Source organism: Bombus impatiens, unplaced genomic scaffold, assembly GCF_000188095.3.
Source record: "Bombus impatiens unplaced genomic scaffold, BIMP_2.2 scf_0452, whole genome shotgun sequence".
In the NCBI taxonomy this organism is placed as follows: domain Eukaryota; kingdom Metazoa; phylum Arthropoda; class Insecta; order Hymenoptera; family Apidae; genus Bombus; species Bombus impatiens.
The window spans coordinates 506,875-531,095 of NT_176871.1; the positions used below are offsets into that span (position 1 = coordinate 506,875).

Genomic DNA, 24,221 nt, shown 5'->3' on the forward strand with positions numbered 1-24,221 from the left:
CGCGTCGTTACGCGTAACGACGCGTCTTCATCGAGCATCACCTTTCAGTTTACATTTTCACATCGACCAGCGATAATCCGTCTATTCGTTGAGTTCATCCGATATGACGTACGGGGTGTCTCCGAGATTGGACGACACGATCAGAGAAGATCTTCCTTTGCAACTTTTGGAATTAATCGAAGCTATCAGAACTGTCGATGAACCTCCATGAAAATTCGTTGGTGAATAGAAGAAGTGAAAAATAATTAAGTTCATTTGTCTGTAGCGCTTCGAAATAGCTCGAGGGAATGAAAAACGTAGGGGTGCGTGTAACTTTGCCCTCTCATGGAGTAAATGAGATCATACGAGGTAGAATTAATCAAGGGGGGAAAATAATATCGACCATAAATATATCGACACCGCTCGATTTGTATTAATACATGGCTTTTAGTGACAGCTATGAATTAATGGAAAACTCACGATTAAAAATCCTATCCTCTTTACCTTCTTGTGGAATTAAGAAACGTATGTCATATGAAATATAGATTATTTATTATGATATGTTAAAATTATTATCTTGTATGAAATTAGTTTTATCAAATTCATTAATATTATATTCGTTATATCAATTAATTTTAACTGCGCGTAAACTTTTTCAAATCTCATATATTCGATCAATTAATTAGTTTCAAACTGTTTTTGTTAGTTTGAATTATTAGTATTAATTTAGGCAGACTTCGAGAAATCCGTTTATCTGAGCTTCATTCATTTACAGGAATAGAAGTTTAATGCTTTTTAATCAATTATAATTATTGATTTATAATCTATTTTAATTATTTGCGCTTGAACTTCTATTGTATAAATGAAAAATATAAGATACGCAATACAGAAACTGATAAATTTCTATTACATAAACTGCTGCCACAGTAAGTTCAGGTAAATGAAGTTCTGCTGTATACTTTCAGGCAATACTGTACGTCTCTCAGTGCAAAGGTAATCCCCTAGGAACAAACTGCTTTTTTATCACTAAATCGTATTACCAATGATAACATATAATCATAGTAAAAATATGCTTCCACTACGTTAATTAAACAAAACCACAAATTTCTTAAAGCCCTGTCTCGACTCGATTAATTTTGCTAGCATTAAACAAACTCGACAAGAACGTTCAGCTTCACGCTGCTATCGATCTCTCTCATTTACCGTATCAAAGGTCGCACTTTACGATCAACTCAAACGACTCTTGTACGAAGGGATCGCGTTCTTTTCGTATCCAAAGTGAATGGGGACGTCCGAGGAAGAATTTCAATTGGAGGATGCGAAATCAGTGGGCGGTAGAGGACGAAACCACGGCGAGGGCATAATTTCTTGAACAGATAAAGAGAGAGGGAAGGAAAAAGATACCTATCGGGATTGTGGTTCGACTTTAAAAAGGGAATTCAGGATTCTTCAAGAATCCTTTTCTCTGGAAAACAGATACGAAGATAAGCAGTTCTGAATGTTACGCGAGTGTTTCTCTGCTCGTACACACGTACTGGCTGTTCCCCTAATCGCGGTAAAACAAGGGATGATTTCTCATGAAAAAATAAGTCGAGTATTTAGAACAAAACGTTTTTTCGTGCGAGGTTTCGTTTTCAAAGAAAACGATGTTGCATATCTGTCCAGTATACCAGATGTAAGTTACCAATTATGGATCTTTGTTCCTGATATTTTAAATAAATTATGAGCGTACCTTTACGAAATACGTAGCGTAGTTCACGTGAAATTAGGTGGCAATTAAGTCATCATTCTGCTACCTTTCAATTTCTTTCAAAATTTTCCAATTTTTGCATTTGGTAATTTACGAATCAAGTAATTGCTACATTCACTGCCGACCATAAGTATTAGAACACTTATTGATATTTAGGCTAATAAATAAATAGACGAATAAATCGAATGCTATTCGCTGCTGTTTTTTAGCTATTTTATTCTAAATCAGTTATTTCATTCGCAGCCACATGCGCCCTATAATTTCAAATATTAAGAAAAATAAAATTTGTTAGAGTCTTCTAATAAACGTAATCGGTATGTGTTCCAATATTTATAGCCGACAACCAAGGACTTCTTGCTATTTATCTCACATAGTACACGTGTATGTTACACACTGTAGCTGGAAAAATGAAATCGTGGGCTTAATTCAATGGTCACGGACTGTAAATATCGTGATTGCGGAAGCACCCCGCATACAGGACGACTCATAAATGGTGTTTTTACAGGATAGGCACAGAAGGGGAGAGAACCGTGGGCTCCAAGGTTGCAGATGAATAGAACCGAAGCTCTTTAGCAAATTACTTTTATTCATTCCCGTGAAACGAGTCCAGGCGACTTCGAAGCCGTATAGAGAGCTCTTCCGGTAGCTTCTCGGAGACCTATAAAAAATTTCGTCGTCTTAAACGCGTTGCTGACTTAATAGCAACTTTGTAAACCCGGGATTTCCCAGAGCGATTTCTCCTTTCGTGTCAGACACCAATAAATTGAGCCACGATTGGATAAATAATAATAATCCGGGCCGAATTAACATCCATTTATCTCGACTACTCGCAATTTCAAGCTCCGCTATCGGGAACAAATTCTTTTGGAGAAACCGGAGAAGAGGTCGGGACTGATTTAATCTTCGTTCTCTCTCTCTCTCTCTCTCTCTCTCTCTCTCTCTCTCTCTGCTCGAATTAGATTAAACATATCAAAGTCTCGGGCACACAGAGTTAAACGAAATTTCATACGAGCTGATTTTCCTAATCTCCCGATCCAAGAGAAAAGGAACTATTTAACTTGACTGACAATGAACGAGAAGCAACTAATTGGACTGACAATGAGCGAGTTTGCCGTACGCATATCGTCAGAGATATTTACTTGGGAATATCAACTTGAGGATTCGATTTTCTTTTTTATCGTGATCGTTCTTTAAATTCCTTCGGTTTTCTCTGCTCCGATTAGATTAACCGAGAAATTCTTCGCGTTATGTTTTAACGCTTTCATGGTGAGTGTCACGTGTGCTGTGATTTCGATTCTGTTTATAACAGGAAAATAAATTGTTGCAAAGTAAAACAGATGGAACATTAAGAAAATATAAAGATGTGCGAAAACGTTGCAAAAGTATACATTTAAAGAAAACGCAACGGAATTCCGCAGAGAGAATAAGGAGCTTTTGAAAAAAAAAGCAAAAAAATCGTTTGTCTGGCGATAATGAAATATACAGCTTAAAACGTCATGTTAACGAAAATTTGAACTAAGAACGATAAGATACATAGCGGGATTAGTCGGGCTTCATGTTTCAGAATTATCTGCAAACAAGTTCTGACAATGACTGCATGAGATCTCTGAATTGTGAGTTTAAAACAGCGACGGAGGAAAAATGAGCAACTAGGAAATACATACTATATGAGCTTCAGAAAAGAAATACAACGATAATAACAGCAAATATCGTATGTTTACGGAAAAGACTCTAAATCATCTCCTACGCGTAGAAAATAGTTTGGTCATTTTCAAGGAAGAAATATTTGACGTGGATGATGAAAAGTGTTCTGTTCCCTCTCAGATGAGAAGAAAATACTTTGCTACAGAGAACACGAAATTTATCAATTTCAAAGATGCAAAAAATCAACAATTCATAATCATTTTAAAAAATGGGGATGTACGAGTGCCGTATGAATTTCGCTTTCCGTGTCGCTGTCATTTTTATATCCATTTTTAGTGTCCGTACGTTACTTAAATCGTTGTTCTAATGAAAATCTTTACCCTATGAATATCTATCTTACTTCTTTTTTCTTTTTCTGAGCCTAGAACTACGAAAGTGATCAAAACGATCGATTCGTAATTCTTCGTAGTAATTGTATAGATTTACAACGGTGTATCCTTAAGGGTTTAGATAGTTTTTCGTAAAATATATGAATCGAAACTTACACTTATTACTGCATTATAAACTTTGTCTTATTCCTTGCACTATAACTTTCTTGGTAAAAGTTTCAAAGTTTAACCGTTGGTAATTCCACTGTTAATAGATTTGCCTAAGTAATGCATTCTCATATTAGGGTTTCTCTGATTACTTTGAACAAGGTATTTTATGACTAAAGACGAGGAACAGATATCGCACCGTCTGATTATTATTATCTTTAGAAACGCAAGACTACAACGACTTGATACTCGCAATTTCTCCGCGTCAAGAACTTTCAATTAACGGAATAATCCTAGTGTATTTTCATGACGCGCTACGATCGAAGAATTCACTTTTCGATAACACGTTAAACGAAATCTCGGTGACACGTGGCTGATGGATCGCACGTCTCTCGTTACGAATCCACTACGAGTTCTCGTACATAATGCATCCGATAGCGAGCAAGCTGGCTCGAAGGTAGATTTCAATCAGTACGCTCATTCTATACCGAACCAGGGCGCGATATTTAACTTGTTCTCGTGATGTACGATTTTTCCACGTCACCTCAGTCAACGGTGAATTCGAAGCGAGCAAACTCGGGTTAATTTTAATTTCGGGGCACACGTACAGTTTGCCATGACTCATATTCACGCGAGAAACGCGTAGAGAATTAGTGCCGTCGTTTCACGAGTAATTCGTGTTACGTAAGGGACGTTATGTAAATAGAATTAGCGATATACGTAGGTGTGTAACTTGTCCTCCCGAGTCCACTTATTACGCCTTCCCTGACAAAGTGGACGCATACATTCTCCTATGCGTGCCGGTAACGTGCTTGCATTCAGAAAGAGCGGCGTACTAGCCGCGGAACTAGCGTAAATTGGATAGCCCTCGAGACTAACGACACCGAAATACTGTTATTGCAACAATGTATATATAAGAATGAACGATGGTTAAGCTATAAATCTGTATAAAGCTATAAAGCTGTATAAAGTCATACAAGACGCTTAATGAGAAATGGCATTGAAGGAATTACGATGTGAATTATAATTATAAACACAATAAAAACATTATAACAATTTGTATTTATATTGTAACTCTTAACCAGAGTTAAGCTACAAGGGAAATTTGTACAGAACACGATTAATTAATGTTGATGTGAAAAACGTTAATTATAATACGAATACAAAGTTCAGAGAAAGATAACTTGGTTTAGAGACAGGACCTGAGGACAATATAGCAACCGCTGTTTCTTTCAAATCGAAGGATATCTAAAAGCACCTTAAATTTTCATGAGAGTTGCAAACACATTACCGATGAAATAAAATAATGAATTTATGTTGATAAAATGTTTCAAATTATTCGAAGACAAGTGTCTTGATTAATAGGGATGAGAGCATTGAAACTCGAATACTTCGATCCATGTACCTGATCAATCAAACACCAACAAAAACGCTTAAAAATACCGCCATGTAAAAGGACAGTGCCCCAAAAAACGAAAGAAAATAGGAGACAGCTGAAATCGATGGAAATCGCTTCGAAGACGACAGATGCGCGAATAATCGCTAATATAGTTTAAAGTCGGTGACACGATAAAGCGTAAATCGTGTACCCCGGAACAAACGTTGCAATGTTAGGAAACGAAGGACGAGAGAGAGGCAGAGAGAGAGAGAGAGAGAGACAGATAGAGGGATAGAAAGAGAATAACAATCACAGGGGCAACAGCAACGTCGGCCAATCCTACGTGTAGCAATCGCACGTGTGATTATCACGCTTCACGGCTGCTTGTCGGTGGGTAAATGCAAAATCGATAGTCTCCGGGGTTTCTCCATGGTGTGCAGGGCAAGGTGGATCGGCTTCTCGAGGTCGAAAACTGAATAGCCTCGATGTCACCAGTGGCAAATGGTTATTAATAACGAATCGATCGTGCTCGAAAGTAGTCGCGGGGCTGGATGAAAAGCCAAGCCATTTTAAAAAGGGACAGCAACTTGTTCGAGCCTTTTAATCGTGGGATAGAGAAGCTGAAAAGCTCCGAGGATGCTCGAATCACGGTCGATTCGTTCCCGTAAATAAGTCCCGGGTGCCCCTTGGATTCGTATTTGTGGCTCGGTCTACGCTTATTCGCGACCATTTTCCATGTCCCGAATTGTTCGTTGTTAACCAGTTTACATAATCGTGGCAAACATCGTCGACTAAACGGTGGCATACGGTCACCAAGGCTGATCAATAGGAAAATCATGAATAGTTAGTTCCCATTCGAGTGCAAGAATTCGGGGATCGGAGATCGGTGACTGGCTGTGACTGCGATCAATGATAATTAGGCCAAACGGTTACTTCGAATCCATTAGCGGCTGCACGCAGGAATTACACGTCGGATTTAACGCGAATGTCGGGCGTACCGTTGATCCCTACAGCCCCCTCTCCGCCATGAAAAGGTCCTCGTAACGCTTAATGGCAGGATCAAATCCAATACATATTCAGGGACATCAGTTAAATCAATTCCACCGATATCGTTTTGTTTGACTAGTCCAGGTATCTATACAGACAGCAGCTCGTTCGCCGATCGACCGAGCAATCTGTAGGGCGGCCTGCTTCCAAATTACACGCTTCCTTTGGCGTTCAATTAAAAGTTTAACTACTGTGGGACTGCAGGATGCCTTGCTAAGAAAATACAACTACATACCTCGCAGCGATTCGGCTAGAGCTTCTAGGTGTTCTTCACAACGATTCCCTGTTCTTTCCCTTTTCCATTTGCCCAGACTATTCCTATTTCTTTAGGAAAACTTTACACTCGGTTTCTGCTTATGCATACCTCTTCCTCTATTCCTCAGCCTCGATCTAATTCTACCTTATTTCCACTTGACCCATCGGTCTATCTCAGTGTACCGTAATGGAGAAAAAGAGCGAGAAGTCGTTTCCTCGAGGTACTGCAGATTGATTTATGGGATCAGGCATCGCGACCATCATCCAGCTGACTCGCCTGAGGAACGCGACGACGGATAATCGAAGATCATTCAGAAGTTTCGTGAACTATCGAGAGTTTCCTAGCAGCTTCCGAGCGGTTTATTACCAGATGGTGAACTACCGTTTCCCAACTTCCGCTTATGCGAGTTAATCGCACCATTCCAGCCAATCGCGAATTAATCGTTGAGTCTTGGATCTCGACACCTCCTTGTTTTTTAAGAGGAACGATCCGTGAATTTGCCAAGCGTTTATTTAAGGAGAATGACCCGCATACACTCTTCATATTTGCTGATATTAGAAATGTTGACGGTACGCTGGAGAATGGCGAGTATTTAGACGAGAATGCAGAAGGACGAGAAGGGGCCATTCGAATAAACGAAAGACGAGAACGCGTGAATGAAACGGAATTTTAAAGAACTGTTCTGGCGTAGAACTTTCAAAACGTTGTTTTTCCTTTTATACTTTTCCTAAAACACAAGTTTTCGAAACCATGTCTTTAAAAGGATTTCTTCACATTACTGAAGTTAATGAAGCTATAGAAGTTAAAGGAAACGGCCTCTTAAGGGGATATTCTAGTCCACAACTTGAAGCTATGTAACAGAATTACATAACTATACTTATACTAATTAAAAATTCTTTTGCTTTTCTCAATTTAGATAAGTAGGATGGCAAGCAAAAATCTTTTAACCCTTTGCAATTCGATTTATATTGGACATTTTACCGCAATTGGATCATACTCCGTCGGTTAAATTAAACTAAATTAAATTCTACTTTGTTGTGTCTCAATCAAATTAAGTCTGGGTATAAAGTAATCGATTTTATACACCGAAATAAAAAGAATGAAATGAGACACGATATCGACTGCAACTCAAGAAACGCGTCAAGATTCGCGTAACTGTAACTATTTTTATTCGAAGAAAATGGTGAATATTCTTCAACCATAGGTAAATACATGTACAAAATCTGGCACCAAAAGCTTCTACGATCTTTCTAGAAAGAAATCGTAAAGTAGATCTGAAAAATGATACTCTATATTAGAATACGCCCTTAATGTGAAATCCAAGAGAGAGGTCACGCTGTGAAATCAAAATTAGACCGTGGGGATGATTCGGTATATTGAATGGAGTAGCGAGATGCTGCCGGTCAGCTATAACGTTTAAAAGTTTCAAATCAATGACAGAATCAGACACGTGCAGAAACAGTTAAAAATACTTGCACTGGTCGGGTTTCTGCCAAACAGAGTGAATAATCCTTGCAATATACACGAGGATAGTTTAAATTTCTCCGTGTTCCCTAGGGTCTGAAAATTTACCGTAAACTTCTGTGAACGTTTCCTGACTACACGTATACGTTGCTATATCTAATGGTAAGAAACGACCACCGCAAAAGTTAAAGGTTACTTGCACAAAGGGAGCATTACAGAGTGATCAGAGATTAATTCTGCAGGAGTTGGGGAAGCCGGTCGAAAATCTAAGCGAGGCCACATCCGAAAATCTGAAAATTTTTCATCCGTGTTCCGCTTTACCACTCTCCTCAAAAGCGGGATGGAGATGTAGCTTTCAGGATGAATAATTCATCAGTGATGCGTCTTCCTTATGAGCGTGTTACTCTGTCGTCACAAAATTTGGCGAATTCAAGTTTAATTTTTGCGAAGATTGAATCGTTGAATGACAGATGAAAATTTACGTACAATGGCTGTTCCTCTAGCCGAGTCCTCTTGCGATTGAATTGATATTTCTGACATTTTACAAATTATCTGTACAGTACCCGAACCTCGATTATCTGAATGTCCCAATATCCGAACGTTCTAGTATTTGAATATTCTGTTATATGAACAAGAGATGTCTACTGTACAAATATAATAAGATCTCGATTAACAATATTAATCAATTTTGGGGCATACCGGAGAATCCAAGTTTTCTGATAATCGAACGACTAAAATTATTGCTGCCTGTCGTGTATAAAGATACATAATTTACCATAATTTAATAATATAATAAATTTCAATAATCAATTTAATAATAATTAATTTCTAATCCTGCTTCCTTCCAATCTTTCTCAATTGACAAGTTAGAAATTTTTTTAAAAATTAGTAATTCCGTAGCATTATATTACTTTCCTTTTATGTTTCGTGCCATCTATGGGTTGTTTCTGTTGCTGCAAAATCGTATAAAAAGTACGTATAACCTATAACTTGTAACTCAATAACTCTCTATTAGCTGATAAATTATTGCAAACGGGTCCAGGCGTCGAAAGTAAAAACAACTTAAATTGAAGAAACTTTGATTAGTTGCTCCATCGAGTAAATCTTTTAGTAAAGTGTACGCTTCCAAGAACGAGCCGGAGAGTCTTTCATAAGTTGTTTTATGCTTGTTGCTTCCTAGTAATATCTCTTGCACTAGGTCATGGTACAGTGCGTTTCAGACCGCTTGCGCCTTGGGGGCAAAGTTTGATAACTTGCATCCAAGAAACATAGGAAATAACTTGTCAAACGGACACGTACCGCGTAATATGTTTCAAAGATAACGGAACAACTCGAAATAAAACTATATATATACAACTTCCGTGGAGAATCAACTAGAAAGAAACGATATCAACGAGGCGTTTCGCTTTTATACGGCCAATTCGATATTTAGTAGAGCGGGGGTTTCATTTAACGCGACCCCCTGCTCCGTTGTAGCGGTCGAGCAGCAATTTCCAGGGGAATTCAACGTATTCCGTGGTTTCTGCGTTGTTGTAAATTAAATAAATCCAACGCGTGTCCAATTCTACGCAAATTTTCACCTTTAGTATTACGAAATTCTCGTGCGCGCGTTTGTTTGTCAGAGCGACGCGCGCGTTTGTGCAATTGTCGCTTTGAAGTCACAAAGCAGTATCTCATGGCGATGAACGCAATGTGAAAGCAAGTTTTTAATTTTGATATTTGACGAGAACATAATAAGACGCTATATATTATCGTTATTTTTTTTATTGAATAACTCATAGTTCCTGGCCATTAGGATCACATGCAGAAATTCCACTTCTTGAATTATGGTCTGTCATATGTACCTATATCGTTCGAAAGTATCCGACAAGACAAGATGCATTTTAAAATGCATATACATATATAAAATTACGAATAAATCAAACTGCAATGATTTTGTCCTTTACGATCGTTACACAGCGGGAAACAAAAGTATTCGTACAGCTAGTCCATTGTAGATGTAAAAAGAAAAATATTTTCTTTATTACTCAAATATATGTACGTAATTGTTACATGTATACTGATGGTTATGAAAGTATCCTAAAAGTAAGGAATCGAAACAAACTAAGTGCATCGCCTATTTTTCGTTGCATTTATTGCAATAATCTGAAACCATTATTGCAAAATATCAGAAACTAAACCTTTGGACTGACTTGTTTGTTGCGTCGTTAAATAGAATTCAATTGCGTCATACACAAAACTATAAATAACTCAAAACGAAAAATGTATGACTTAGGCCACTTTCATAATCACCGGCACATGTGATATGCAAATGTCATATGGCGTCAAAGGAACATTTTAACGATCGTTTGAGGAAAGGTTGGGAAATATACATAGAATCGGATTACGGACAGTTAAGCCTTAAAATGTTTCCCAAAGTAATGAGAATGTAAACGTTTCTAACGCAAGTATACGCGAAGTTTATTGAAATGAATATGAGCTATAATAAAGACAAAAGAAAAACACAAATTATTGACGTTTCAGCAATTAACCATAGTTCGATAGAATAACAATACGCAAACAGAATTTAGGAAGTAATCAACATAAAATACATCTGCATACATGAGAATTAATCCAGTCTTCCACATCTAATTAACGTTAATAAACATCGCTCTTACAATTAGTCCACGTTTTTCGACTTTCTAAAAGAAAACAAAAAACATCGAATGTTTCGCATGATGCTCTTTCGATTGCCAGCGACCGTAACTGCTTACCCATTTATACGAAGGCGTGAATTGCAACAAAATCTACTCTTCTACATATCTGTTCAAAGAAGCCGTAGCCTTATGAAAGCGGAAGAGAATAATAATTCTTTGGTGTAACAAATTATCTCGGTATAAAGTTGATCGGTCGTCAAGCAAAATTCAGACGGGGAATGGAGGGCAATTTGGATCCACGAACCATGGTTTACTCGAGTAACGTGGAAGAATGGGTTAGAAACTCTTGGCCCTGGGTGAATTACGGCTCAAAGCCGTGCATTAAAGTAAATTACGATTCACCGCGTCGCAAATGATCCGAGAAAGGCAAAAGAAAGAACGGAAAAAAGATGAGCACAGACACGGAACGAGTGTAGATCGGCTTTCTGTTAACGATCCCTTTGTTATCGCGCGAAAAGTCAAATTTGCATTTTGCCCTGACCGCCTCTGACACGTTATCAATATCTTCCTTTCTCGCGCGGTTATTCTGAAGGAATTTATCTGTGGTGGATGATCCTCGGATCTTTGACCGGCATGAAAAGGATGAAATCTATCTCTGGTCCACCGAGTAACCATATTAAACGTTTAATTCATCGTCGACCATGCGTGATAACCAATAAATTATCCTCGCTAGAAACGCAGAAGGAGCAACGTGTGTTAGTAAAGTGTTGCAAATGACTATCTGTCGAGATTCCTAGAAAGTCGAGAAAAGTTAATCTTACCAAATGCTATAAAATCGGGCGCGAAGCATTTACAGTAGCGTACGAAAAGAAATTTCATTTCATTTCATTTTTCAAGTTAATTTCATGTTTTAATTTAATTTATCAAGCGGATTAAATAACCATTTTAGTATACAAAGTATGGCATACAAAGTCGTAAGAAGACACAGAATAAACAAGTAACAATAAAGAGGAAAGAAAAACGATAAAAGATGAATAGGGGGAAAAAGGAAAAGTTAAAGTTTGTGATGGGACAAACTAGTTTAAGAGATAAATGGTACCAAAGGATACCATAATTTTACAAAGTGAAATTATATTCGAAAAGAATAATGAGTGAATTACACACTAAAATAGATTATCGTTGCCGGCATTCAGAGAGTACAAAACTGAAATTTTCTTCTTTCCGTCACTGTACATCCCTGCAACAGTAGCTTAGTCTTCCATTTAACGATTGCACAATTACGGATATAGTTTTAGAGAGGAGAATAGATAGAAGGAGAACGCGTTAACTGCAATCTTGTCCCCAGCCATTCAACCCCATTGGTATTTTCATTCGTCATTGACCGTACGGAAACTAGAGCGTGGCGTAAATTCGCCGAGAAAAGACACGGTCACCGGTCGCCAAGGCCTTGCCCCGACGTCGGGACGTTTGGCGCCGAGACGTCTGCAAACCTCCAAAGACCATCAGAGAGAAAGCTCTCCGTAGACGATTCTCCACCTCGTATCCAAAGCCAGATATAAATCGAGCGAGCCACGCAACTATTTTGCCACGAGTCCCCATCTTTTCTCTGTCGTTTCGTCGTTGAGTCTCGTTGACTCATCCGCATTCGCGTACACACTGCCTCGCGTTCACCACGTGTTGCCGTCTTTGACGTCACATACTGACGTCGTCGACCACCAACTGCGACGATGATGGATTAGAGACGTCACGTTAATCCTTGCGGTACGTTTATGCACCACGTTCTAGCTATTGGATAATTATGAACTATCAAGCGTCGCCGATAGAAGAGAAGGAAAAAGAAAATCTATCATTTTACGTCACACATAAAAGGAGACTACAAAGATAGGAAAACCGATGGAAGAAGACGAACTTTCTGGGCATTCTATTCGGTGGGCAACACCGATGACGTCAAACGAAGCTCTTCTTGTCTTACGATGACGTTTTAGGATTCCAGCAATAATGAGATTTCTTGCCCTTTCTAGATTGCCTCGACAGTTTATCAGAGGTATTAGTTGCTCCAAGCCTTTTTCCCCATTTAGTAATTTAACGTGATGTGCCTGCGAATGCGATGCTCTGAGAAAGCCACCCGGTGATTCTGTTTGATCACGCTTGCGGTGCACGATTTTTCGCTCGTTCCTCTATTGACTTATCGATCCACCACTTTTTACAGCATCGCCCGAATGCATCAAATATATGACAAGAAGTGTCCTAATACTTATGGACAACAGTGTATGCACGCAGTGGATTTTCACAGAATTTTATTCTATTATTCTATGTTTCTCTCTTAGTTTTTCACGAAGAATCACCCCGTACCTGATTCTAAATATTATTCTCTATACCACTTCGTCGAGATCAAATATTTCCCGAAAATTTCTTACGATTGCAGGACTCACTACCGTAATCGTACGGGTCAGTTCACGGCTACTTTCCGTAAAATTCCTAAATTTATTATTATAAGAAATTCATTACCCTTTACCAAATCACGGGAAACTTAATTACTCAACAAAATAAATGATATCTTTAAGTAGAAATACGTGTGACCAAACAGAAGTTCTCAAAATCTTGACTTCCATTGTAACTAAAGCCATCAATCGTCGACCACTAAGCTCGAATCATGCAGTTTCCGAAACGATATCGAAAAAGCGCACGACTTCTTTCGTGTTTGATCTGGGGCGCCGGTGGGTAACGCGATTGATCGTTTAATGCCGTTCGTTTGAACGAGTACGAGCGCCATGAGTGCATTTCCGGTCGCGTATCGGACGGTAGCAGGCCGCGATAAACTTTTTAACGTGGATCTGCCTCGGCAATTGGCGTTTCGCCGATTCCCCGCGTGCAAATTCACCCCGACGCCGCGCCGTTGTTGAACGGCCATCGATTTCCGGTTTGGCATGTCGCGCACGCTGACCCGATTGCCAAACAGAAATGCATTCGGCGCACGTTTCGCTGTCATTAGAACGTAAACTCCGATAGCTCATTTACGAGCGTCAGCCCAATCAGAGGAGAATCTTCCGCTTGTTCGTTTCGACCCTCGCTACAACCGTCCCCTCTAGCGGCAACAATGACCGGAAATCACGTTCGGTTCCTGTTTCGTTAACGGACCAGGCCTTTCATCCTTGATGGGACTTTGCTGGCATCTTGAACGGGATTCGATCTTTCTTCACGGATGTACCATTTGTATAGTCCGAGTCAAGATATAACCAGATTGTAAAATGGGTCAGAAATGTACGTAAAATTGAATTCGTTGATTGAATATAATTAGGTGTTTACAAATTTAATTAATAACAAAAATTCAACAGCATATATGGGATTTTTACTATCTATTCTCTTTCCATCTTCGAAAAGATTTTCCATCCTGCTCAAAAGATTTATTTGCTAGGTTAATAATTGGTCTGAAATTGAACTGGTCTGAAATTTTGGTGCGTTATTTCTCTTTCACGGCACCATTTATAGGCGTCATTCGTTTATTATGCGAAGCTCTAGAAATGCAGTGTAAAGACAGTCTTAATTACGGTAAGATCAAGTCCATGTCAATCCTTGAGAATGATTCTTTAATTTACGATCTCGCTGTCTCGACCCAAGCTATACATCATTGAGAATAATCGTGGCAATAAAGTAAAGGTATTAAAAAAATGACACGATGTCAGTGATCTTAATTCTCGTGTGCAGCGAGCTGCATAGATATAAATAGAATGATCAAGGAGGGAGAAGTTCTCCATCTGGGATATGGACTCGCTATACTAAATTGGCAATTCGATGAAAGCGTTCTTGGTTGATTAGTGGGGGTGAAGGTCAATGGCATACTTCAACAATTGTTCGTAGAGTAGTTGCGGATTACTACGAGTTGGAGCTCGTGGAAACAAATGAATACATGGACAGGGAAACAAAAAGGAATCGGAAGAGAAAGTGCAAGGGGTAACATTAATCAACAGTTCAGAGAGTGCAGAGGAAACATAGAAACTTCCCCTAAAGACGTCGTCTTCTATATAGCCCGACTTCCTGGCCAACAGCACGTAAACCCAGGCATTGATAAATCCCCTTTTACCATAGTCCCCGACCTCGCTTCGTTTTATTAATCTCCCGTTTGTTTCGCGTTAAAAACAGAGACAGATTACAAATTGCTTCTGGCTAATAATAATAAAAATTTATTAATAATAATCTGGGCACCTTTACGTCATAAAATGCACGAAAGATTTTTTGCGTAATTACGTGGAAGTACAAGCCAATAATTTCTAGCTCGTGATCGTGTCTGAAACAACTATTAGGTTCACTTAGGGGAGTTCTATCGTTTTTCTTCTTTCGAAGGAAAGGAATCGATCGAAGAAACTGTAACGGTAAAATCAAGTTTTCGATGTAATTTTATTTCTATTATCGGAAATATATGAAAAGGATTTAATTATAATTGGATATATTTGAAGGTTTATCCGGGTAGGCATTACTAGGTTTACATCAAAATGTGTTGATAATTGAAATTAATTTCAGAGAAAGTTAGGAACGAATTTAGCTAAACCTACTTTATCAAACGTTTCAAAGTGTCGTTTTTGGACACGTGCTACATTTCAACTCACCGATTCAGTTGTTTATATTCAAATTTATTTCACTACTGTTGAATTTTTTTCATACTACTACATCATTTTTTTATAATTTGTGTTCTGCTGATTAAAGTATATTTAATTTGTGGAAATCTCCAAATAAACTGTGATATAATATTGCAAAATATAAAGCCCAGAAATCATAAGAAGCATCATTGATAACCAGCACGTTAAAAGTAAATAACGCATCGACTAATGTTTATTCGAAACGATGTGCAACTTCGACGAAGAATAAAGATTGAATTAATACACCGTGTCAGTTTGAAGAGACTATTATCCAACGAATAATTTACATAAACCGTAACATAATGTCAATGTTCGTTTTCATTGGATTTGCTTTACAAACGTTCGTTCATCGTAAATGTTAAATATTTTCCCCTCTATTCTCCTTCAAATTCAAGATCTCGAATAACGATTAAAACCGTACTTGAATAATGCAAGCTGCCCCGCTAAGATCAGTTTCCGATACGTAGCAGCTCAACAACTTATCGATTAAAATCAAATCGGAATGAATAATACACAGAGCATTGAATTGTTTTATAAAGATTTCTCTCGTTTCGTGCTTCGAAGGGAAGAAAGAAGCTGATGTTCTCAGCCCATAAATCGGAGCTGCAACTTCTTCACGATCCGTAATCAAACGATTGCGATTCGAAAAGAACTCTCCAACACAACGACCCGGTGCAATCGTGAAAAGAGATCGAGCATTAAAGAGTTAATTAGCAAAGTTTCCAGGCCGAATTCTATTAAACTGCCGGATTTTCTAGAAAAAGAACGGAAATCCTCGAAAACTGACTTTTACATTCTAAAAGATTTCGTTTTACGATTAAATCGCGGATATTTTTACATCCTTGGGAAATTTCAAAGTGCAAACATTCGCAGAATGGATATTGTCTATTGTAGAACGAATTTCTATTCGACTCCCAATTCTTTAATTACGTTCATAAAAATGGGTACACGTCTGCAGTCTATTTGTGACGCTTACGATTTTGAGAAATTGTTCCAGAATGAATAAATAATAAATAAAGTTCGATTAAACTTGAGAAATTAAGGTGTAACTCTGTGTAAGAGAAATTAGTAATGTTTTTCCAATGTCAAGCGCTTGCAAAAATGCAGAACAAGAGAGAATGCTTTACACGCCGTCGCACAAAATTTCCTGCTCGTGTTTTCTCCATGAAACCAATATGTTTCTTCTGCTTTAGTTTTTACGTCGTCGCACCTGCTTTCCGTTCTTTTGCAAGAATTTCTCCGTAGGTTCGAGTATCGTCGAGAACACAAATAGAATTTAACGAGCACTCTACTTATCGTTTATAATGCGGTACAAGAATCCCATCGTTATACCTTGTGTCTACAGCCGCTTTTTCTTTTATCGAATTAACATGTTTCCCGCGCAACCCGAGTAGTTTCATAAAATATATTCACCCCCATTCATAAGTAAGTACTGCAATACTTGCGAAAATTTCAGTGAATCTGGCAAATTATTAAAACGTTTATTGCGTCTTTTGATAACTATTCTCCTTAATTTTTACATTCATATTATTATTCGTATTATTCGTATTTCTCGCTGTGCGATTCCATATATACTATATATTAGCGACTTTATAACGCAGATTCAGGCACCTTGACAATTCTGAAAATTGAAAAATTGTAACCAATTACTTACTTCCCTGACAATCTAGATCGATTATCACGTTTCATATGAGACTGACAAATGTTCCAATATTACAATATTATAACATGAATGGAAATATAAGTATATATGTAGGTATATCTCGAAAGAAGAAAGTCTCTCATAAATGATTCCACGTAGCTATCCTCGACGCCAATTACGCAACTATTTCTCGAAGAGCTTGCTGCAGTGGAAGAAACGGCGCAAGTAGCAGATGCGATTTCCTCGTTCGCACAAAATCTCAAACCACGTCTAAAGTTTTCAATTTTATACGAATGATATTATGGTAGGTTGAAGTCGGCGATTCTAGCAGACGAAGCCAGGATCACGACGAACGAACCGTCCAAAGTGGGAAACGAGGGAAGACGGTGGATACTCGTGAAACGCAAGGCACGTTTCTACCCCTTGTTCCTGCCTTCTCTGTGCTTCGTGCCTGTCAAGAGGTAAACGATTCTCGGCAAAACGCCGCGAGAACCGATTTAAAGGGTCCTTTTGAGACACGGTCTATCGTGAGTGGATATGTTTCTCGTAGGCCACATGCAACCAACGACGCGAAAATCGATGCACCGTATTGCCCTGCATTTCAATATGCTGCCATAAAAAGAAAAGAAATATGGTCACATATATGTACACGTCTATGTGCATGTACATGTGTAAATACGTGTATATGTATTTTTATGTATATATATATATATAGGAAGAGAGATGACATAAGCATTCAGAGGGGACGCTGGCAGCCAGAATATAAAGTTATCGACTGGCGCGATCCAAATTCGTCGCTCGCCCTTAACAAGATTTTCACGGACCAGATGAATTTTCATGGCCGCTTGGCAATCCCGTAATAGCGATCGCATAAAGAAGCCGCGTCTACAAATTACATTTCCTTCGAGTCTCTCGTTTACGATAATTTAATTAAGGAATAAACAAATGCTCACTGCACGTTTGCTGTTCGTGGGCGGTGAATCCCAATGCTCTTTGCTTCGTTTCGATGATTGCTGTTTCGCAGCATATACTTTTTCATTTATTAAGCACTTGAAACCTCGTGCAAGCTCCATTTTAGCTGCACAAGCATCGATAATATTTCTACACACAAAGAGCACATGACTAGAGTACAGCATAAATATTTGCATAAATAAGGAATACATAACCACACTAGTACACGATATTTGCACAGACGATTCGATAAATTCTTGCTTCAATAGATATTTCGTCGAGTACAAATTTTCTATCCCTTTTATCGGAAAACGACATTCCTCCTATTGACCACTGTCAAATTCCTTCCTTTGATTGATTTCCAACTGAGAACGGTATTCGTCAAACAGCAGTTCGCGAAAGTACGTAACAAATAATAAATCTGCAATACACGAAATATACTAATAGAATAAATATATTGTTAAAAACACATCGAAATTTTCGCACACAACATTAAGTATTGATATACTATACTACGGTTTCTGAATTCCAATTTTTATGTATTGGGTTGGCAATTAAGTGATTGCAGATTTTGTCATTACCACCTAATGACAAAATCCGCAATCACTTAGTTGCCAACCCAATATTATACGATCGCGCTTTACAATCAATTTCCGTCATAAATAGAGAAATGAAACAAATACCCTGTACCATTTATGTTCGGCGTTTGTTATGCGCATACGTAGCCGACAAATTGTCGTGCGTCGCTTTTACGACAGCATCGTTTCATTATGTACCGCCTAGTTGCAAACAATAGGAGTCGACGTCAATCGGAAAATATCATATCCTGTTCAGACCAATCGTATAAATGCAATGCCACAGATTGAAGAAATTTACTGAATCAATATCGCGCACCAAACATGGTTGTCGATAATTATTATAAACTCGTTGTTTGGAAGCAAAAATCCAACCAAAACCGAGGATCGTTCTTTTTTCTCGCAACACGTAGCAAGTTCTCGGCAAACAACGATAACACGATAATCTAGCACCGAAATGAAGTTTCATTGCATTTCCCTCCGAGCACGAAAACAGTTTTCCTTTCGGTTATAGGCGGCTGGAGTAATGGGATCACGCGAATACATAATCTATCCCTTCGCCGCTCTAGATAAGAAATAAAAAGAGAATAAAAGGAAACCGGATCGAGTACGAAATTCTGTTCCTTGGCTCGATCGTAAATACATCGACGGATTATCTTTCGAAAGAAATTTGCGACGAAAACTCAAAACAAAAAACGTCGAACTTTGTCTTGGAGCATGTCAAATTTTTTACCTTTTTTTACTTCTCGAATATTTTAGGCAACGACAGTTTGTCATTTATGACACGGTATCGCAGCTGGCCAGTTCCAAATTGATGGCCGGGGACTTCATTATAAGACATAATTTGCATCTTGACTTATCGTCGAATAAAAACTAAAAGGAAAAATAAATTCGTGTTTCGCGAAACGAAAAATTCATCCAAAAGAAAACGTACCCGTTGCACGGGTTTTCGCGTAAAAAATTAACGAGATTTATTAAGCTGAACGAAATTGCAGAGGCCTAAAAAAGACGTTCAATGGCAGCAATTTAGAGGCTCGTTAGTGCTTTCAAGTAATAAGGGTCAACAATTTCTAGTGTCTACGACAAGAAACAAGCCGATACTAACATTCATCCATGAAGGCATCAATTGCAAAAAGCTAAGACTCCCATTCTGACGACTCACTTTTCGCCTGATTCAGTTGCCTTCCCGACTTGTGTATCTCAGAGCCTCGAGAGCTTCTTTCAATTTCAAAGAAAGAACAAATTAAGATTTAAACGTGTAGCGAACGATTAGATAGCATGAACGACGATCATCCCGAAAATCCAAATGCGATGCGAAAACAGGAGATGAAACGTCAAGGATAGTCGGCGCGATATTACGTCGACTGCATGTTTGGAATAAGCGTACGAGTCACGTAAGCGGATTTTTGGTTTCGCAAGGATGAGCTTGACGCTGCCAGACGCGACGAACAAATTCCTTCGAAAAGCTGATAATCGTGATATAAGAACGATATGCAAATATTTGCTGCCATGCATTCATACGATTTATATCTACTGTGATGTTTAAAGGATTTATTAAGATTTGTTAACACGTTCGTTACAATGACGAATTGGGGCAAAACGTCCATCAAGATCATGTTTCCTTCTTTGTATAAAGTGTCTTTATATATTCATGCGCGTATGTACATATATTACTATATTAAATAAAATATATATAACAGACTGTAGAAATGGAACCTAAATAAAAATTTATTTTATTCACTGGACGTTATAAAGAGTACTATACTTTGGATATTTCATGTATTTTTGTATGTTATACCCAGCTTAGTCATTTTTGCATCCTTTAATTTCCCATAATTACATAGAGATGCGTAGTCTGTTGATAATATAATATATTTCATTAAGTAATTTCAAAGTTGAAAATTACATATAAATTAATCTTAAAGTATCGTACATTTGCGACGTTGATATCGCGTTCGTTTATTCATATATTGCGGATGCTTGTTTAAATTTAGATTGTTATGAATAATCACTAAAGAAATTTCCTTCATCCTCTAAATATTATAACTTGTATTTCCTATATTCTGACATGTTATATAAATTCTGTACGTTTTGGTTCATTTAAATTTTCAACACACGATAGAACGCTATATAAAGACAGATCGAATATTCCAATACATTTCTCAAATGAAAACAGCTTTCAATTCCAGGTTGTCACAACATTCTACTAGTAATAAGAATTCGAGAATAACATTAGCTGGAATAGAATTGATGCACAAAGTTGATGATATAAAAATATGATGCAATATAACCTTAACCACATATTATACAATCGAGAGTATAATCCAACGAAATAGCCAAACTTTATAGCCTGTAAAATTAAAACTAACAGCTCGAAATTCCGCATGGATCGTTGAGAATAATACGGTAATTACGTTACCCCCTCGCGGATTTTGCCTGAAATACCACCAACTAAGAACGTAATACGTTCAATCGTCATTTGAGATCTTTATGATCCGCTTTTATCCATATAAATTGTAGCTAATCGATCGAAGAAATTCACCTTACGATACGCGACAGTTCGTCTCCTGTTAGGACCCTTAACTCTCCTTCGATTACGAAGAGAATGATTCGATCCGATCAGGAATGAACCAAATGACTGTACGAGGATTATTTTCGGAGTTGGATAAGGGATGAAGTTTAGTATTGACACATTCTTCCGGGAAATTTCCAACTTCCTTTGCTATTCTTCGAAAAGATCGCAAGAAAACTGAAACTTCGTGCACGTAGGAATTAAACGGAAACTTCAAACCTTTATTATCGAAGATTATTTCAGAATGCAAACATACACACAAAAGTTTGAAATTAAATTGTATATTTTAACACCACAATCATCAAATCTAACAAAATAATGCATTTCCGCATCTTTTTCTGCAATTACTATTTGTGCAATTACTAGGCCACACTGTCAAACGTATACTATGGCTACACTATAGATGTAAAATTAATCATAAAAATGCTTTTCTTGGATAGGAGAGAGAGAGGATATTTAATTATCATGAAAGGGTATCGCAACTTAAAAAGGATTGAAAAACACTAACCGCTTGTGACGTCTACGTATTGCGCGATTAAAACTAAGACATAAATCTATGACGTAAATTGTCTATTTTGATAGATTCAGCAAGAGGATTATATCTAATTTGCGCGCCCATCCAGCCGCAGCCCAATATCCATCTATAATTTAAAAAGCGAAAGCCGATAATCCACGGTAGAACGATATCCACCCACTCGACACTTTTTGCGATCGATGACAATTTGACTGGTGCTCGATTTCACAATTTCCCATATCAAATGAACGTCTATCGATAAATATATAATTTAATATTGAGATTCCAAACTGTCGGAACTTCTTTTTGTCGCATCTTCCGAGATTACTGAAGAAGCTTGGAAGGATAGAGCACGACTTCGAGAATGATGAACAAGAAACCACTGGAGAACCCAATGGCGACTAGTAAAAATGCTGGAACGAATTGCTGCAAGTGAAGTTCTGTTTTGTATTCTTCGTCCTGTGCAGTTTGCGATAACATAGCGCGCAAGTTCTTTTCTAAAGCACTCTGGATCAGAAAATCTAATATTCCAAAATCGATGTATTTGTTGATCTCTTCGTTGAGGTGTTCCAAATACGGGGATCCCTTCCAGGTAGCCAAAGCCAGAGGAAAACTGCATATCACATCTGTGGTTATGGTGTACGCCTGTGTCGTCTCGATGGCATCACTGCGTGAAGAATTTAACACTATGACCAACGCAAAAGAGGAATTCGTTCCGTCCAAAAGATCGTAATATTGCTTTAGATACGCATCTTGATCAAATATCACAAATTTTTTTCGTACACTTTCAACAACTTCATCCTGGTCAAATATTTCGAACAATCTTGCGAATGCCGCTGTCCCGCCGATTTGAAACGACGATGAGATCAGCTCTTTCATCGTTTCGAGCTTCAGGTCGGACATATTGATCAGTTGATCGGCCAAAGAATCCACGTAAAGTTGCGTGAGAAATAAACCGAAGATGCACCACGCGAGGAAGTGAATTTTAGTTGAAAGTCTGGTGGGCTGACGCGCAGTGGAGACTCCAATTATCAGAGCAAATATATCTAAAAAGGAGAGATCACGAAATAAGAAGATTTTGACGACGCAACCCAATAGTATAGATCCTCCTACTGCTGCCCAGACGTACTGCTGAAATGGCTGAACCAGTCCTTTCAGTGACACGTTAGGAACCTTTGGGACTAGCCACACCACTTTCGACGTGTCATACGAGCTCGAGTAATCTATATCCTCGTAAGACTGCTGTAGAATACGTCCAATAACGAAGTCGGCGTTAATATCGTTATAGATGTACATTTGCACCTGTTCCGCATAGCTGGTATTATCGTTCCACACGACTTTTTCTCGCTCGATTTCCTGGCCTCTTAACGCTTCCTCTGTCAATGCTCCCTCGAATCCCGATAAACGCTTTGAATCATTTCCAACTATCACATATGGAGACTGTTCGAAGTAGGCTACCTTCAAAACACAACCGTTCGTCTTCGGCGCACTGATGTGTTTCAATTTACTCCAAGAATTTCCTTCACATTTATCCAAGATAACTGGAGGAGATACGGTGCATATTTTACCGGGTTGAAAAGTGAGGCTACCAGCAGCGAGAACAGAATCACCAACTTTTGCTAGGATGACGACAGTAGCGATTCTTCGGGACCACATCGATTGCATTACAACGTCAGCGTGCTCGAGGAAGCTTTCTTCGTCTTGAAACGAGCTTATTAATATCGTAATAAAAGGACAAGCGCGATCGCAAGGTTCGAGTATGTAATGATTGTCCTCGAGACTGTTAGCGTTCTGCATCAGGACGATCGTGCTCAAGGCGGATTCGTGTGTCTCGAAGTCCAGGTCTACAGTGTGTTTGAAGAATGCGAAATAATTGTGAAGACTTCTCACGAACGACTGAACTATGTTCTGGATACTTTCTTCGTTATCTATTGCTACGAAAGAGATTCTATCTGGTCTGTGTACGTACTTTTCCAAGAAACTGTTGATGCAAGGTATCGACGTTAAAAATTCTTCTAGTTGATTCTCCTCTTCTAACAGACTTTCGATGATCAATCTTCGATGACCTGATTTATTTTTCTTTTCGTACACGTCGGAATAGGTTTGCGGTACGACGATGGGCCGCGTGAGATGTAAGAAAGTAAAAACGAAGAGAAGCACGATAAAACGGCGAAGGCACGACCGAGAGAGCGACATTCCTGTGAAGTTTCCACGAGGACAAAGGCTGTACTGCTCTTTGTGAGTGGTTCACTCGTGAGCAAGCAAGATAATCAAGGACTCCATGTTCTCTGTCAGATACCAATCGCCAAAGCGACCGTGAACTTATTACACAATACACCGTGAAACGATAACGAACTTTGATCAACATACATGGTGAAGACTCATTTTGTCCACGAAACAAAATTTATCTCCCGTCGATGTAGATGTAACGAGTCGGAGAACCGGTCCCTGGAGCAAGACTATTTTCCCAGTCGAAAATGAAATTCCTCTGTTTGCGTAGCAGTCGCATGTCGCATCCACGATGCAATAGAGCCTATGCAAATACTTGCAGCGCGCCAGCGATATTCGAAACAACATTTCAGTCATGCAATCATAACGTTAAAAACGCGCATCATGACGTGATCAACTTTCGAGGTCGTATTA

General features: G+C 38.5%; 2 protein-coding genes across 4 annotated transcripts in view; one reads left to right on the forward strand and one right to left on the reverse strand.

The window, feature by feature from the left end:
* The window catches only part of LOC100742871 (dopamine receptor 2), an 83,113-nt gene that overhangs the window by 45,680 nt on the left and 13,212 nt on the right, over positions 1-24,221 (forward strand). The window lies entirely within an intron of this gene.
* On the reverse strand, positions 21,096-23,924 carry LOC112213047. Its single transcript, XM_024368458.2, has one exon. The coding sequence runs from the start codon at positions 23,772-23,774 to the stop codon at positions 21,903-21,905; it is 1,872 nt and encodes a 623-aa protein (XP_024224226.1). The 5' UTR covers positions 23,775-23,924; the 3' UTR covers positions 21,096-21,902.

What these genes read in the sequence shown, in the direction of transcription:
- LOC112213047 (XM_024368458.2), bottom strand. Translation starts at nt 23,774, where the DNA reads ATGTCGCTCTCTCGGTCGTGCCTTCGCCGTTTTATCGTGCTTCTCTTC.